The sequence below is a fragment of the Myxine glutinosa genome, chromosome 5, assembly GCF_964187855.1.
Source record: "Myxine glutinosa chromosome 5, kmMyxGlut1.1, whole genome shotgun sequence".
NCBI lineage: Eukaryota > Metazoa > Chordata > Myxini > Myxiniformes > Myxinidae > Myxine > Myxine glutinosa.
Window position 1 is genome coordinate 100,039,701 of NC_136265.1, and position 17,749 is coordinate 100,057,449.

Here is a 17,749-nt window from a genome sequence, read left to right on the forward strand (position 1 = left end):
CCTCTGGGCTGGTGCTCCTGCCTCACACCTAGCTCGTCTTCACGCTGTTGAAACCAAAGCGTTCAGAATCATTGGAATCTCCCGCGATGAAGCTAACTCCAAGGGCCTTTCACTCTCTCACCGCAGGCAGGTTGGTGGTCTTTCCGTCTTCTACCGACTCCTCTCTGGCCTTGCCCCCCCTCCCCCCAGCTCTCTCTGGGCTCTGTCCTCCAAATATTCCTACAGGTCGCACAAGATCTGCCTGCAACCCTCTTATGGTTAAACTGCCAAAATCAAGACTCTCTGCTCACCTTCACTCCTTCATTCCTCTTTTCTCCCACCTCTGGAACAAACTCCCTCACTCTCTTCAATCCCACTCCACCCTCCAGGTCTTTAAAACAGCTGTTCACCACCATCTCTTATCTTCCCCCATCCAAAACCTTGATCTTTTCTACCCCTGCTAATCTCACCCCAAATCCACTTTTTTGAAATACCAACTTCTGCCCTGGCAGTCCTTGGTGTCCTTGTGTTTTATACTCCCCCCCCCCCCTTTCCCACTCCTCCTCCCCCCAAGCCCTCTCCCTCCCACATATCTCCCTGCTCTCAAATGTTGTGTTTGTGTGCTTCCCCTTCTCTCCCCAACTTGTCTTCCACTCCCTCTTTTTATGTATTTTGTTTGTCTGTTTGATTTGTTTGTGAAAAAATGTTAGCTCTTTCACGAGCCTCCATTCAGTATGCAAAAAAAAAAAAAAGGGAAAAATAAATGAAAATAAATGCGTGTTATTTTGTGGGCACTTAGCTCCGAGCTGCTTTTGAACCTCGTCAGGAATCGTCCAAACCCCGAGCACGCAATCCGGATGTAGCTCCGGCCCTGGCGGGAAAAAGGCCTCCGTGCACCCTTGTTCACTCAGCTGCGCTCGTCCTCCCGATCGTCCAGACTTCCAATGTCCCTGGTGCAAGAGCGCTACAAAATGTTCACGTGCTCGTCAATGAATTCCTCTCGCGCAGGAGCATTATGAACTCCGACCGCTCGCTGTGAAATCCCGAAGCAGAGCGAGATATCAAATTGTGACCGTTCACCGCCAAAGCCAGAAGATGCGAGGAAGTCAAGAGAGAGAAACATGAGCCATGAAGAGAAAATGTCTGGGGAGTGCGTTCCTTTATACTCAAGGCTCTGACATCATCCGTGCCTGCTCCACCAATCCCATAGTCCCATCTTAGCAGTTCTTGTGCCAAACAATCCCGGACCAATCACTGCTCTTTGGGCCGTGGCCTTCCGGACCTGCTTGTGTTGCGATGTGACGGCTGCGGCACCAGCGGTAGTTGAATGTCCCAGTTCCGGTCACTTATTTCGTATTATAAATGCGCGATTTCCTGGCTATGTGTGTGTGCTGCTGGTGTCATAAGGAACAGAGGAAAAATAACAGAGGCCATTACATACAGGGGATTCATTACCCATAATCCCTAACTAATTAACATGACCCCACCCCTCGTGATGGGAACGAAGATACGTGCTTGCACGACATATGGTCTACCGGATCCATACTTATGATGCATGGGTTTCTTCTTCTTCATGACAGTCGGAGCACACGACCTATTCAATTCTACCTGGACTAAGGTAATCATTGCCTACCCCCGATAAACGTAACAATATGTTGAAATTAAGATTTTAGTGTTTTTTGGCATCTTTGTACTCTGGATTGTCCCTGCCCCCAAAAGGCAGTGATGGAATTACGTCATATATCACGTGACCTGCTATGTCTTCTTCAGCACACTTTTGTTTCTGGACTTGTGTTTACATGCGGCCTACATACAGTACATTCAGAAAGTATTCAGACCCCTTCACTTTTTTCACATTTTGTTATGTTGCAGCCTTCTGCTGAAATCGTTTAAATTCATTTTTTCCCTCATCAATCTACACTCAATACCCCATAGTGATAAAGAGAAAACAGGATTTTAGAAAGTTTTCCAAATTTATTAAAAAGAAAAAACTGAAATATGACATTGACATACGTATTCAGATCCTTTGCTATGACACTTGAAATTTAGCTCAGGTGCCTCCCATTTCTCTTGATCATCTTTAAGATGTTTCTACACCTTGATTGGAGTCCACCTGTGGTAAATTCAATTGATTGGACATGATTTGGAAAGGCACACACCTGTCTATCAGAGCAAAAACCAAGCCATGAGGTCGAAGGAACTGCTTGCAGAGCTCAGAGACAGGATTGTGTCGAGGCACAGATCTGGGGAAGCCTACAAAAAAAATCTCTGCTGCATTGAAGGTTCCCAAGAGCACAGTGGCCTCCATAATTCTTAAATGGAAGAAGTTTGGAACAACCAGGACTCTTCCTAGAGCTGGCCGCCCGGCCACACTGAGCAATTGGGTTTGCTCGTCCTCTGGATTGTCCCTGCCTGGCCAAACATGAAAGCCCGCTTGGAGTTTGCAAAAAAGCACCTAATATAAAGGACTCTCAGACTGTGAGAAACAAGATTCTGTGGGCTTTCATTTGTCTTTCACTGAGGAGAGGCTTCCGTCTGGCCACTCTGCCATAAAGCCCAGATCGGTGGGGTGTTGTCCTTCTGGAAGTTTCTCCCATCTCCACACAGGATCTCTGGAGCTTAGCCAGAGTGACCATCGGGTTCTTGGTCACGTCTCTTTCCAAGGCCCTTCTCCCCCGATTGCTCAGTTTGGCCGGACGGCCAGCTCCAGGAAGAGTCCTTGTTGTTCCAAACTTCTTCCATTTAAGAATTATGGAGGCCACTGTGCTCTTTGGAACCTTCAATGCAGTAGAGATTTTTTTTGTAGGCTTCCCCAAATCTGTGCCTCAACACAATCCTGTCTCTGAGCTCTGCAGGCAGTTCCTTCGACCTCGTGGCTTGGTTTTTGGTCTGATATGCATTGTCAGCTGTGAGACCTTATATAGACAGGTGTGTGCCTTTCCAAATAATGTCCAATCAATTGAATTTACCACAGGTAGACGCCAATCAAGGTGTAGAAACATCTCAAAGATGATCAAGAGAAATGAGAGGCACCTGAGCTAAATTTCAAGTGTCATAGCAAAGGGTATGAATACTTATGTCAATGTGATATTTCAGTTTTTTCTTTTTAATAAATTTGCAAAACTTTCTAAAATCCTGTTTTCTCTTTGTCATTATGGGGTGTTGAGTGTAGAATGATAAGGGAAAAAATGAATTTGAACGATTTCAGCATAAGGCTGCAACATAACAAAATGTGAAAAAAGTGAAGGGGTCTGAATACTTTCTGAATGCACTGTATAAGAGAGCCATTGGTCTGTGTGTTGCCATTTCTCTCAGAGATGGCCGAACGGACTTTTGTCAAACTTTCAGAGGTTCATCATTGAGTGCCTGGGAGTTTTTTAGGCAAAACAAAAAACAACAATTTTTTGAAAAAAGAAAAAAAGGTTCATTTTTGGGGATTTTAAAATCAATCGCTTTTGTGCCTGAGCCTTTTTGTTTAATGACAGTTATATACAAGTACACATTCGCATAAATGAATACAAAACTATCACCAGCCATTGGAACACAAATAGTAAAACAATTCCGGAAGGGTTGAAGTTGGTGGTAAGGCTTCTTCTTCTTCTTCTTCCTGAACGTCATCATACTTAACTCAGAAACGTGATGAACAGCACATTCACGTGCATATATTCAACGAAAAGGTAAAATGATGATTTGCCATTTGTGATGGATTCTGATTTGGATGTAATTGCTTTTCCCATATATTTGCCCTCATTTAAAATATGTTAATGTTTCTTTTTTGCTTGAGCAACGCCAGGTACTCCACCTATAAACGCTTTTATACCTTACTCTCGGGGTACAAATAGAAATACAACTTTGGCTGGGGGGTAACACTGGCTATGTGACCGCAGCCTCATTCAGGCGTGTGGGGGACCGGAAGAGGGGCGTAAATTCTCTATGTAAATGTGTACCATGTAGCGCCAACCGGTGATGGTGGCAGAGGGTATTACAATTTTCTTCTTTACCTGGGCAGCACTAAGGTGAAAGCACTCTTTGCACGGGAAATGTTTTCTTTTGTCCAAGCCACCTTTTTCCCACCCCAAAATATGTCGTATATCTTTCCCTTCCCTCTACCCTCACTTCCCCCTCCACTCCCACTTCCACTCCCCCACTCCCTTCCTCAGCCCTCACTCTCCTGTTTCTCACCTCGGCCCTGCCACCCACAGCTGAGAGTACGACGCGCTCTTCCTCTTCCCTCCTGCTCGAACCTTCTCGCTCCAACGTCACTCTGTCCAATCGCCCGAGTTCTATTACATCACTCCATGTCCTCCTGACCAATGACGAAGCTCGGGGCATGGCCTGTCGGTTACGATCCCTTGGAGGTGGAGTTTAGCCATCGTTAGGGAACGTTCGGCTTCTGTCGGCAATTATGGGGCGGTTGTGCGGGGTTTACTTGCCGACCGTAATGTCTGGGTACTGTCAGAAATTTTGTCGGTTGTTGTGTTTAATGGGCGCTCATTGTTATTGTTGTTGTTGTAATTGTAAAAACACATAGGGAAAAATCACAGAAGGCAATTAGTCAGGTTCACTATGTTTTTTCGTTCAAAATTTTGGTAGATTAGCAAAACTATACATTTTTGGAATATTCAGAGCATGAGGAATCCAAAAATTAATGTTTACATTTGCGTAGACACCTTTGCGAAAATGACACTCAGGACAGTGATGAAGATCTGTAAAAGCATATTCCTGAACGGTATAGACCTCGTAGATCCTGTGTATAGGACTTATAGTTCAATCTGATACTACCTATAACTTCAAAGGACTTGCAATATCATGTATTATGTAATACAGTTATATCACAAATATAAAGACAATGGTTTTCAATTACCTTTGTTTGTTGCTTTTCTATAATCCTGAGCACTATTTTGAGGCCTTTATTGGATTCCTTGACCCAGAAAACATAGGATTAGCATATTTAATTAAGTCTCTAGGTTGACTAGAAGCCGAGATCACGCAAAATATGTATTTTATGGTGGCCATTTTCAAAATCCAAAATGGCGGCCATGCAAGTGTCTGTACAAATGCCAACATTGATTTTCAGATTCTCCATGCTCTGAAGATTCCAAAAATGTACAGGTTTGCTCATCCCAAAATTTTGAAAGAAATTATATTTGTTAACATCGTGAACCTGACTATCTTCATCACTGTCCTGAGTGTCATTTTCGCAAAGGTGTCTATGCAAATGTAAACATTAATTTTTGGATTCCTCACGCTCTGAATATTCCAAAAATGTATAGTTTTGCTAATCTACCAAAATTTTGAACGAAATTATATTTGTTAACATAGTGAACCTGACTTAATCACACACTGGGAAAACAAGCCTTGGACCATACCAAGTTAACAAAACACCACCCCTCGTGTGGTGACATGTAAACTATCTAAAGCTCACAGTTTTTCTACTTAAATACATCGAGATTGTCTTCCTACTCGCACGCGGTCCATGCTACCCGACACAGTTCTATCTCCACCATAGTATTTCATCCCCTACCCCCACAAACGTAACAATATTTATAATATACACATACCTACGTATATTGCTACGGGTGTCTCATCTCGGTAACTCCAAGAGTACAGCGTGTCAATAAATTGATGAAAGTGTTTATTCGTGTCCTGACATATGCTCGCATTTGATCTGGGGTAGCACTCCAGGAGAGATTGGCCTCAGTTTACAATTTTAATGGTAGCCCACAGAGAGTTTCACACGGCATTGGTTCGCTCAGTCAATTAGGTAGCCACTGCGTAGTTTTCGCGGTTCCCTATCTACTTCATTCATCTCGCAGGTATGGTACCCCGACCTTGGGCATGAAGATCCGACGAGGTCAGTGTTTACGGCATCTGTGGTCTTTTTGTAGATATATATTTTTGTGACGTAATACCTCTTTTTATTGTTCTATACTTACTGGATAGGAGGAAAATGATTTTATTGAAGTCATTTGTCCGCCATCTTTGTTCTCCCATGAGTTCCCAAAACAAAAGTATGGGACTGTTACTGTGTTGGCAACTCAGGTGAATGCCACTTACCGATGAAATGTGATTCCTCTTCTTCTTTGATCACGACCGTCGCGGTTTTTCTAACCGAAAGCAGCACACGATGGAATTTCATGAATACAATAACAATGCTTTTTTCAACCCGAGAAAGGACTAAAATCAAGTGGGAATGTGCAATTTTTGAAGGAAATATGAACTTTGAAGCAAGTATTTGTATTGACATAAACGGAATTTTCTTTGTGGTGGGAGAAGTAATATGGCGGATTGGGCGCTTCCGGTGGCTTCAGGACCGCCCGACCAATGAACGTTAGGTACCCGATCCAGTCAGTGTAGAAATCAGTAATGTTGAACTTTGAAAATACCAACGGGGTTTATCTTCCAGCTTGGCTTGTCCAATCCTCTTTTTCCTCGTTTTTTTCGCGGTGAATGTTTTTGTATATAACGACTTTTAAGCTGGAAACAATGTTCTGGTAATACACGCCAGTCGCCAGTGGACGTGAGATAACGTTCGAGAGGAATAATGGCAATAGTTAGTAAAGAAGAAGAATAGTCGAGTTTGGATCAGGCGTGGATCCGGTTTTGGGGCCCGCGCACTGCGCAGTGAAAGAAACATTTTACAAAGCGAGTTGTGAGTGAGGTAAGTGTTGTGGAGATTTCAGGTTTTTGAACATATTCGTGAGGAGAACTAAAGCTCTTGGTGCAGATGATGAGATGTTTGTTAAGTATATTTACATTCTCTACTCTTTGGAAGGAAGGTTCATGGTTTGACAAATGGGAGACGCTGAATGACGCTGTTACGCGATGACGTCATCAACGAAACCCCTAAATGTAGAATCTGATCTTCGATCTTTTGAAGTGTAAATGTAAAACGGGTAATCTGAGGAAAACCAAGGGAGTGGAGGTGAGGTAAAAAAAAAAAATTGTGGAATATATAAACTGGGGGAAAAAAAGGAATTGTGAAGTAAATAAACAGCTTGGGATACTGAATAGGGGCTCCAGGGAGACTTTGGGGAACCGTTGACCTTTCGGTACCATGGGGAAGGTATTGCTATTGGAGAAGATGAGGAGCCATTTTGTAAATGAATGCATGACAGACGATATGGTAAATGAAAATCGTCTTTTAAAAAATTTGTTGGAATTCTTTGAGGCAATTGCTGATTGGGTAGATGAGGCAGGAGCAGTGGGTTCAGCACACCGAGACTTCCCGAAGGCATTTTGTAATTTTAGTCGGAATTGGATCCGGCAGAGTCTTCAGCACTGGTTAAATGGAGCAAGAACTGGCTTGGGGGAAAGTTAGAAAACGGTGCTTGGTGGTGAGAGGATTTCAAACTGGGAGGTTATAAGTAAATGGAGTACCTCAGATCACAAGGGCCGTTGTTGTTTTGTAATTTACACCAGTGGCGTGCACAGACAAAAACGTATTTGGACACACGACAGCGCACGGTGTGCACATGTATGATGGACGTTTTGGTGTGTATGGAGGAGGGATACGAGGGTTTCTGGGTATACAGATGTATCAGTAAGGTTTGGGGGTTCTGACGGGTATTTGAGAACCGTACGCAGGAAAATGTTTAAAACTCCGCAATCCTGGACCCATTTATCTGTTGCTGAACATTTGGGATTTGGTGATTCTTCCTGCTCTTTCCTGTGCATTAATGCTCATTTAATTAACAAGGAAACAACTTTCCGACAGTGTTAAAACTATCTAATGCATACAAATGGTCTTCTTTTAAATATTTAATTAGGTGACGCAGTACTATTTGCCAGTGCGATGAACTTAATCTGAATTCCCATGGAATTCAAGGTACCCATAGTGGAGGAAACGTCAGGAAGAGACATGTTTTTTGCCTCTGAAGGTTCACCCTCCAAGTACGCTCAAGTTGGCTGTTGGAAGGATTCCTGTCACGTGCAGCCGGAATCGGAACAGCTGACAGTGCTCGAGTGTAAAATGAAGGTTGAGGAGCTGGAAGGATTTCCTGAGATTCTGCAGATAAAAATAGAAGATGTGAACTCCTTTGACCTGGAAGAGGAGCAAAGCGAACAGACAAATGGTGAGTTGTGTGAGCTACATCACGTCTGATGCGATCGGTATTTGTTGAGTGCCGAGTTTTTAATTTTTTTGTGTACGCGAGCTGTACTGAATTGAGCTGAACATTTGGACCTGCATTGAGCTGTACATGAGCTGAACTTCACACAACAGCTGTTGTGAAGAGCTGGAGAGAAGAATGACATTAAAGAGAATGTGGAAGTTGTTCCCACTGGGGACAAAAATTGACAGAGCAGAGGCAAGCAGTGGTCCTGGATTTGGGTAGTTTCACGAGAAGGCGGTCGCTCTTTGGTGACTTGTTCCGTGCAGAAACCTCGGGAGGGGAAGGGTGATGGAAAGCAGAGGATACAAGACCAGAAAGGAGAGCAGTACTACAAGCTGCAGATGAAGGCCTTGTTGGTGCATAACGGTTTAGGTGTGCAAAGGAAAGACTTTGCACAATGGAGGATGCCCATTCTGGCATTGATGGTCAACTGGCCTTAGAGGCCAATTCAGAAATGTGGTTTTACCAAGAAAGATCAAAGCTGATATTGAGACCCAAAAGTTTGAGTGACTCAACTTCTCCATGAGGATTGTTAAGAAAGGAGATGGGAGGGTTTTCCAGACGGTCATTTCGGAGAGGGTGTGAGATTTGTTAGAATTGAAAATGCATATTCCAAGTGTTTGAGTTGCTTCTGATTCCAGCAACGTCTGAAGAGAGGGAAGAGGCTGCCGCCTGCCTATCCGAAGAACGAAGGATGTCACGGCCGAGGTTGGAGTCGTCAGCAAAGAGATAAAGAGGAATTTTTTCAGAGAGTCAGACAGATTGTTGATGAAGTATAGGAATGCGCCCTGAACACTGCCTCTGGGCACTTTGGCCTTGACAGGGAGAGGAGGTGAAATTATTCCTTTCAGAGGCGCACGTTTGCTGCCAGAGTAGAGGAAGTCAGTAAGCCGTGTGTGGAGTTGGCCTTGTATGCCATACGCAGAGAGTTTGGAGAGCAAGATGAGGTACCAGACTGGATGGAAAGCTCGAGATCTGTCTAGAGACACAGCCCTGATCTGTGTGACATTGCAGGCTTCAAACATTGTTGAGAGATGTCATCAGCATCAGTTGAGAAACATCAGCCTGTCATCCTTCCGAGGTCGGCAAATTGAGTACCATTTCACTGGTAATTCCCTGTTTGTCGTTAAAGGCGGCAAAAAGGGTTGGCGTCAGGAAGGGCATCCGGCCGTAAAACATTGCTTCAAAAAGGGGACCGAAAAACAACAACAACCACGGTTCCCGAAAAAGGCCAACCCCCGCTTTGCGGGGAAACATGGCCTCTAAAGGTGGTTTTATAAACATTGTTGAGAGAGCAGAAGCAAAATGTTTATGGTGGAGTGACCAGGTCTTAATCTGCATTTTGAAACGAGTTGCTGTGTATTGGTTCCATCCTCCAGCACAGGAAAATTATCCTTGTTAGGTTAACTGCGCGCACTGAAACGGTCGCATGGTGAAATTACGAAAACACCAGTATTGTGGTGGATTGGTTGCGTGTGTGCATTCTCTGTCGCTCGGTGGCAGGAGTTGATTTATTCTCCAGCGGTCTCATGTCGCCCATTTGGGAGTCCGAGTCTGTTACAATTTTCATATTTTAAAACTCCAATGACATCTCTCAACCTGTCATTGGAGGAAACAACCAATCGGTTCTCACCTTACCAATAACCCTGGCATTGTCGTAACGGTTAAGATAGCTGCCCTTAATATCTTACGGTGTTGAGTTTGAGCCTCTGTCGGACCATTACATAACATCAGGTGGGTTGCCTCAGCCTCACACCAGGAAGGTTGACTCAGCCTGTCATCCTTCCGAGGTCGACAAAATGACTACCAGCTTACTAGAAACAGGGGACATTGCTTCAGTGGTAGAGTCATGCACCCAGGAATTGCCCAACCAGCAGCCTCAGGCTGCATACGAAATATTAGAAAAGGCCTCATCAATCATCCCCATGTGCGACTGGAATGACAGTTCATCAATGCTCGGCCCTGTAAGTCAAAGAAGGATAAATAAAGAAATAATGCAGATTGAGGAGAAAATATTTTTCTTGCCTTCACTATTTTGGTGGTTGTAATTTTGGGTGGTACTCTTCTTCTTCATTCGTATACAGCACAAGGCTGCGTCATGGCATCATTGGCTGAGGGCACATCCGTGCTGGTTAGGGTAGGAATTTGTAATTTGGCCAGTGATACCAGCGATAGTTCGCCTTCTCTTATTGAAGGACACTGGGATATTTGACTAATTATACCCTTTCGTTGACTGGATTTGCATTGAGTAGGGTATATACATGTGCAGGTTCAAATGAGCAGCTCTGAGAGATCTCTCGATTTCCGGTGTTTCAGATGGGTTTTTTTCAACAGAGAAAAAGATAAATTGATTGATTTGAAGGTTTTCAAATCCAGCGATCAAAACTTTGTGATCAACACTTTCCCTATCCTGGGAAAACCGCATTTCCAAGCTGGCCTCCAAAGCCAGTGGCCACCTGGACATCCTCCGTCGTGCGAAGTCCTTCCTTGGCACACCTGAGCTCCTCACCACATACAAAGCTTGATGGAGTACTGCTCTCCCCACTAGGCTGGTACGGGTACACCTGCCTCACACCTAGCTTGGCTTCACGCTGTAAAACCAAAGCTTTCAGAATCATTGGAATCTCCTGGGATCAAGTTGATTCTGAGGGCCTTTCACTTGCTCACTGCAGGTGGGTTGGTGGTCTTTCTGTCTTCTACCGACTCCTCTCCGGACTCGCACCCCCTGCTCTGTCTGTGCTCTGTCTCCCAAATATACCTGCAGGACATGCAAGATATGCCAGAAACCCTCTTCTCGTGAAACTGCCAAAATCAAGACTCTCTGCTCACCTTCGCTCTTTCATTTCTCTTTCTTTCCCCCTCTGGAACAAACTCCCTCACTCTCTTCAATCCCACTCCTCCCTCCAGGTCTTTAAAACAGCTGTTCACCACCATCTCTTATATTCCCCCATCCAAAACCTTGATCTTTTCTACCCCCATTATTCCACCCCAAACTCACCTCCTTCAAATTTCCTGTTTTCTTTCTTGAAAGCCCCTGCAGTGTCCATCTTGTTTATCCTGTGTACCCCGGCCCAGCCCTCTCTCTTCCACAGATCTCCCGATGTCCCTGTTCCCGACTGCTGTTGTGCTTCCTTCTCTCTCCCCCTCTTTTCTCCTGCTCTCTTTATTATATGTTCTATGTGTTAGCTCTCATAGGAGTCAAGAATAAGTACACAAAAAAACACAAAACAAACAAACTTTGAGCTCCACTTATGGGCAGGTGAGCGGAGTATGACAAAAACCCTCCTAATGACAGCTTCACATACATCTAAATCCTTCAAATGTCGAATTTCGTATTGGGATATTTGTTTCGAATGTTTTTTGCAAAATATTAAAAAGACAAGGGTCAAAGATTTCTCTTTTTAACTCAACTGGACTATGTCCAGCTGAGTTTTTGTCGACACCCAGTGTCCGTCGTCCGTCTGTCTGTCTGTCTGTCGTCTGTAAACAATTCGACGTCTACGCTCTAAAAGTCACAAATATTGATGAAATTTGATGAAACTTGTTATGCAGCATCTTCAAGACATAAACTAGTTTGGGATTGCATTTGGGCGCTGCACGCCCAAAAATGGGCGTGGCAGGGCGGCCATATTGAAAAATCAATTTTTGTCATTTTTAGCACATATATCCTATATTGTTTGTGGTTCTATTATGCATGTTCTAACCATATTGATATAGACCAGTTGAGTTCAGGTTCCCTGGAACCTCTAGTTGAAGTTTGACCTTAAGTTCTTTTCCATAAACCAAACCATTTTCCCATGAACCAATGAGAGTTGCACTGTTGAAAAGGGCATGAAAAATGATTCGATTAAGCCTCATTTCGGTTTTTCCTTTGTGTTTGAAATTTGTCAATGTCTACCAACAAATTCATGCAGACGGGATGTCTGTTTAATTTCCATCCGAGGGATGGCACACATATTGATGGATGACCATGCTTGTGAAACACCGGGATGACCGTTTATAGCTGGGTCGGGATTCAAACCCAGGCTAGACGGCTTAGAGGCGAGTGCGCGTACCTCGTGGCCATCCAGTCAGCCTGGGTGGTGGTGAAATTCCTGCTGAAGTTGTGGTCGGGTAGTAAGCATCTCGTAACATTGAGGCAGTTTGTACAGAACGTAATGCTTTGATATCGTCATTTTCACACTTTGCTATTCCCGTGGGGAAATGTTTTATTTTCTTTCTTCAAGGAAGACCTCAAATTAATGATTTAATGCAATATTTGTTTAGTTATTTTAAGAGTGTGGAACCAGCTATGCATGTGGCACAAGACTTCCCTCATTTAATAAAAGTTGCTTTTTCCAGATTTTTTTGTGAAAGTGGAAGTGAAAACTGAGCACGACAATGATGTCCACCTGGATCAACCAGAACCAAATGACGCTGAAGCTTCTTTCTTCAAGAACCATCCCCATGAAGGTTTGTCAATGCCTACACATATTGCTTTGGACGGTTTTATGATGAACTGTGGTTCTAAGGAATAGAAACCTCGCCATTTTGATTTAATCGCTTTAAGAAATAACCACGATGGTGGATCAACTTCTCAAACATCAATTATCTCCTCCATCATTAGGTGAAAGATTTTAACCAACAATTATATACCTTGTTACCTTCGCAAAAGCGGAAGGTTATGTTTTGATCGCTGTGTATTTATTTGTATGTCTGTGTGTGTGTGTGTGTATGTTATTCGCATAACTCAAAAAGTATTCAACCGAATTGCATGAAATTTGGTGGGATGATTGGTTATTATACGGGACACATTTGATTAGATTTTGGGAGCAATCGGGTCAAAGGTCAAGGTCAAGGTCACGAAAAGGTCAAAATCGTATTTTTACCAAGTACAGAACAGTAGCTGCGGCGAAGGTATGCGCTCTACCGAGTGCCCGTTCTAGTTGTATCCTGTTATCCTCAATTTTTACTATCGTCAATTTCATTGAGCTTCAATTGCACACACCTTTTATTGATCTATGTTACATGTTTATTATAAGGAACCCACGGAAACGAATTCCACTGAAAACCCTCCATTTTTTGGGCGTGGTATATGCAATGAAGCATTGCCTTGCATTTTTCCAGAAGGTTATGTTTTAGGCACGTAAAGGTAGAGTATGGCGATTGTGAATATGACAGGTTCGACAATGTGTTCGGTCTGAACTGCATGAAGATCAAAATGCCGGTGGGTGGAGTCAGCCTTCCTATGAGTGACGTCATTGTGGGTGGAGTCAGGCCAGACCAAACAAACGGACAGAAAACTGCCGAGCTACTTTAATATATAAATTAGTAGCAGAAGTACCCGGCATTGCCGGGCGGGGGAGGGGAGGGGAGGGGGAAGGGGAGGGGAACGGGGAGGAGGGGGAGGGTAAGGGTGGAAGGGGGAGGGTGAAGGGGAGAGGGTAGGGTGTAGGGGGAAGGGAGGGGGTAGGGTGGAGGGGGAAGGGGAGTATAGAGGGGGGAGGGGAAGGGGAGGATGGGGGGGGGAGGGGAGGACGGAGGGGGGAGAGGGGGGTGGGAGGGGGAACGGGGGGGAGGGAAGGGGGAACGGGGGGAGGGGAGAAGAGGAGGGGGAGGGGAGGGAGGGGGGAGGAGGGTGAGGGGAGGAGGGTGAGGGGAGGGGGGAAGGGGGAGGGTAAGGGTGGAAGGGGGAGGGTGAAGGGGAGAGGGTAGGGTGTAGGGGGAAGGGAGGGGGTAGGGTGGAGGGGGAAGGGGAGTATAGAGGGGGGAGGGGAAGGGGAGGATGGGGGGGGGGAGGGGAGGACGGAGGGGGGAGAGGGGGGTGGGAGGGGGAATGGGGGGGAGGGAAGGGGGAACGGGGGGAGGGGAGAAGAGGAGGGGGAGGGGAGGGAGGGTAAGGGGGGAAAGGGGAGGGTGTAGGGGGAAGGGAAGGCGAAGGGGAGGGGAGGATGGAGTGGAGGGCAGAAGGGGGAGGGGAGGGAGAGTTGGGAGGGGGAGGGAAAGGGGAGGATGGAGGGAGGGGGATAGGGGGTGGAGAGGGGGAGGGGAGGGGGGGGAGGGGGAGGGTAAGGGGGGAGGGGGAAAGGGTAGGGTGTAGGGGGAAGGGAGGGGGTAGGGTGGAGGGGGAAGGGAAGAGGAAGGGGGGGGGGGAAGGGGAGGAGGGGAGGGGAGGGCAGAAGGGGGAGGGAGAGGGGGGACGGGGGGAAGGGGAGGATGGAGGTGGGAGGGGAGGGGGAGGGGAGAGGAGGGGGAGGGTAAGTGGGGGGAGGGGGTAGGGTGGAGGGGGGAGGGGAAGTGGGGGAAGGGGAGGATGGAGGGGGGAGGGGAGGACGGAGGGGGGAGGGGAGGTAACATTACATTACACACACACAAACTGTTTTATGTTCAGTGGTCTGGCGGTGGGGATGGAACATCACGTGATCGCTCTGAGCGAATCAGCGCGCTGCTCTGCCACCGCTTCAGAATCCGTGCATAATATTCCTCGCTGAAATGCGCTGAGGTAAATATATGGTAAAAAAATATTATGAATTTTTTTTTATTTAGTTTGGCCATGTTCTTCCCAGGCTCAATGGCCATGTCTATGCCAAATATCAAGCACGTGAGCCTCTCCGTTTAGGAGTCTATCGGTAACATTACACACACACACACACACACACACACACACACACACACACACACACACACACACACACACACACACACACACACTGTGTTTTATATATACTAGGGCATGCCCGTACGTGGGTGCCCATTCCTTGCCAAAAAAAAAAAAAAACGCTACCCGTATGCTCTACCCCGCCCGTACGCCCGTACGCCCGTAAACAAAAAAAACAACGCTCTTCGCTTCCGCCCTTCGCTCTGACTGAATTGGGAGAAATAATGCGCATAAGAAATCGAGAAATTATTATTTTCTCCGGAAGAAATCGAATTACGAACCGTAATGGCGCACGCGCTCGGCTCGCTCTCACATCGGCCACGCCTACGCAACAAAGCGTTCTGTGATTGGCTGCCGGAAGTGAAGTCTTCACTGTCCGGAAGGTCGCAAATCGCAGTTACGATGAATCGCAAATTAGTTTTAATTAGTTTTAAAACATAGTTTAACGGCAACATCGTTTTCCAACGTGAAATAAATGAATACGCTCTCAAATGTGCCGTCCGAGGCAGAGTCTGTTCGCCACGTTCGGCACACGTGATAGCTCGCTGCTCTCTGATTGGTTGAATCGTTTTTTGGACATAGCTCGGTAACTACTTCTCCGATTAATATGAAACCTTGAAAAGGCACATCCTCGGGTCCCCAGCAATATACCTGGCAAGTTTCAAGTATATCGGACCGATAGTTGTCGAGAAACAGCGGTCACAGACAAACATACAAACATACATACATACATACATACATACATACATACATACATACAAACATACACACAGAGATTACTGGAATTATAGATAGATGGATGGTCTGGCGGCGGGGATGGAACATCACGTGATCGCTCTGAGCGAATCAGCGCGCTGCTCTGCCACCGCCTCAGATTCCGTGTATAATATTCCTCGCTGAAAAAAATCTATGTGAAACATGCTACTATCTATGCTAAATCATGCTAAATCATGATAAATCATGCTAAATGCTAATCATGCTAAAATCTATGCTACTTGCTGTGAGTTTATGGTGGCAAGGAACATCACGTGATCGCTCTGAGTGAATCAGCGCGCTGCTCTGCCACCGCCTCAGATTCCGTGTATAATATTCCTGGCTGAAAAAAAATATGGATCTAAAGATGAAAGAAAAAAAAACTTATGTGGTGTGAATGGCAATGTTCCTCGCTGAAATGTGAAAAAACGCAATCGCTTTTCACTCTGAATTACGTGCGAACGCGTAACTGTGAGTTTATGGCGGCAAGGATGGAACATCACGTGATCGCTCTGAGCGAATCAGCGCGCTGCTCTGCCACCGGCTCAGAATCCATGTATAATATTCCTCGCTGAAAAAAAATATGGATCTAAAGATGAAAGAAAAAAAAACTTATGTGGTGTGAATGGCAATGTTCCTCGCTGAAATGTGAAAAAACGCAGTCGCTTTTCGCTCTGAATTACGTGCGAACGCGTAACTGAGTTTATGGCGGCAAGGAACATCACGTGATCGCTCTGAGCGAATCAGCGCGCTGCTCTGACACCGGTCAGATTCCGTGCATAATATTCCTCGCTGAAATGCGCTGAGGTAAAAATATGGTAAAAAAATATTATGATTTTTTTTTTTTTAGGTCGGCCATGTTCTTCCCAGGCTCAATGGCCATGTCTATGCCAAATATCAAGCACGTGAGCCTCTCCGTTTAGGAGTCTATCGGTAACATTACACACACACACACACACACACACACACACACACACACACACACACACACACACACACACACACACACACACACACACACACACACACACACACACACACACACAAACTGTGTTTTATATATATAGATAACATGGGCTTCCCTTAAGGCTTAAGGGATGTGACGACCTGCAGCTGCAATCATGCTTCCCTCATCCCACCCCTCCTGTGCCTCCCCCCAGACTTCCAACCCACCCCTTCCCATGCAAACAAACGTTGAAGAACATGACTCAAAGTTGAGCAACAGTCATTACAAATATATAAGTAAAACAACAAATATAGCAAATGGAAAGGTAAGAGAGGATAACCGTGGTGTGTTCCATCACCAAACAGATTGTAGAGCTCTCACCAAGCAGCTTAAGCACTCAAACAAGCACTCCAACGAAATGGTTGACAAGGAACGGCTGTCTGTGCAAGCAATAGAAAGCTGATTGTTTCTGGTTTAAAATTGCCGAAAATGTTTGGCAGATCCAACCGGCCAATACCCGCTTCTTTAATACTTTGAAATAGACGCAATCTCTGTCCGTCATATAGAGGGAATTTTTAAAACAGATAGTTCATATCTTCGGATTTTCTTAGAGTATCACAGGTCCCAGTACAGTTGAGTAACACCCTATCCTATGAGGTATGAATTCGATCAAAAAATATTTTTTAAGTTTAAATTAAAACTAGAAAGCATCTGGAAATGCAAAGCCCGTCCGTGTTCATTTGTATTCAGATCAAAATAAAGAAAACAGTTAAAATATATATATATATTTGATGATTTTATGCAGCCTTCACCTTTGAGTTTTAGATCTAAAAAATATATATCAGCTTCTAGCTTTTGATTGGTGAACTGGTGAATTATCCAAGTGTTGGAGAAATCAAATTATTATACAAAGGCACAGGCTGAACAATGAAATTTTTTATGACGTCATTTTTTATTTAATATAAATGACACGTTGGAAAACATGGCTCGACCTTTAGAGTATCCCAAGAGTTGGATATATCAAATTATTATTCAAAGGCACAGGCTGAACTACAGAAATATATTACAACAAAAAATATTAATATGAAAAATACTGTTATGTCGGTGGGTAGGGTATATATAGATTTAGGTAGATCTGAATAGGTATCATACTTTGTCTGTTGAGTTATAACAATCTCGATGTAATATGTCCCTGTTAACCCGGTTTGTCGGATCAAGTGTGTACCTGTGATCATACGAGGATGATCCAGTGATAGGTAGAATAGGGACTAAGATAATTCCCCTGTATGTGAAACCTCAGTAATCATACCTGTGTCCCTT

The 17,749-nt window shown here is 44.9% G+C and overlaps 1 protein-coding gene across 1 annotated transcript in view; it reads left to right on the plus strand.

The window, feature by feature from the left end:
• LOC137417804 (uncharacterized) overlaps positions 1-17,749 on the plus strand; it is a 107,898-nt gene that overhangs the window by 77,467 nt on the left and 12,682 nt on the right. The window contains exons 6-8 of the mRNA XM_078777392.1: positions 6,880-6,904; positions 7,860-8,054; positions 12,435-12,545. Coding sequence (XP_078633518.1) covers positions 6,880-6,904; positions 7,860-8,054; positions 12,435-12,545 — 331 coding nt within the window. The remainder of the gene's footprint in view (positions 1-6,879; positions 6,905-7,859; positions 8,055-12,434; positions 12,546-17,749) is intronic.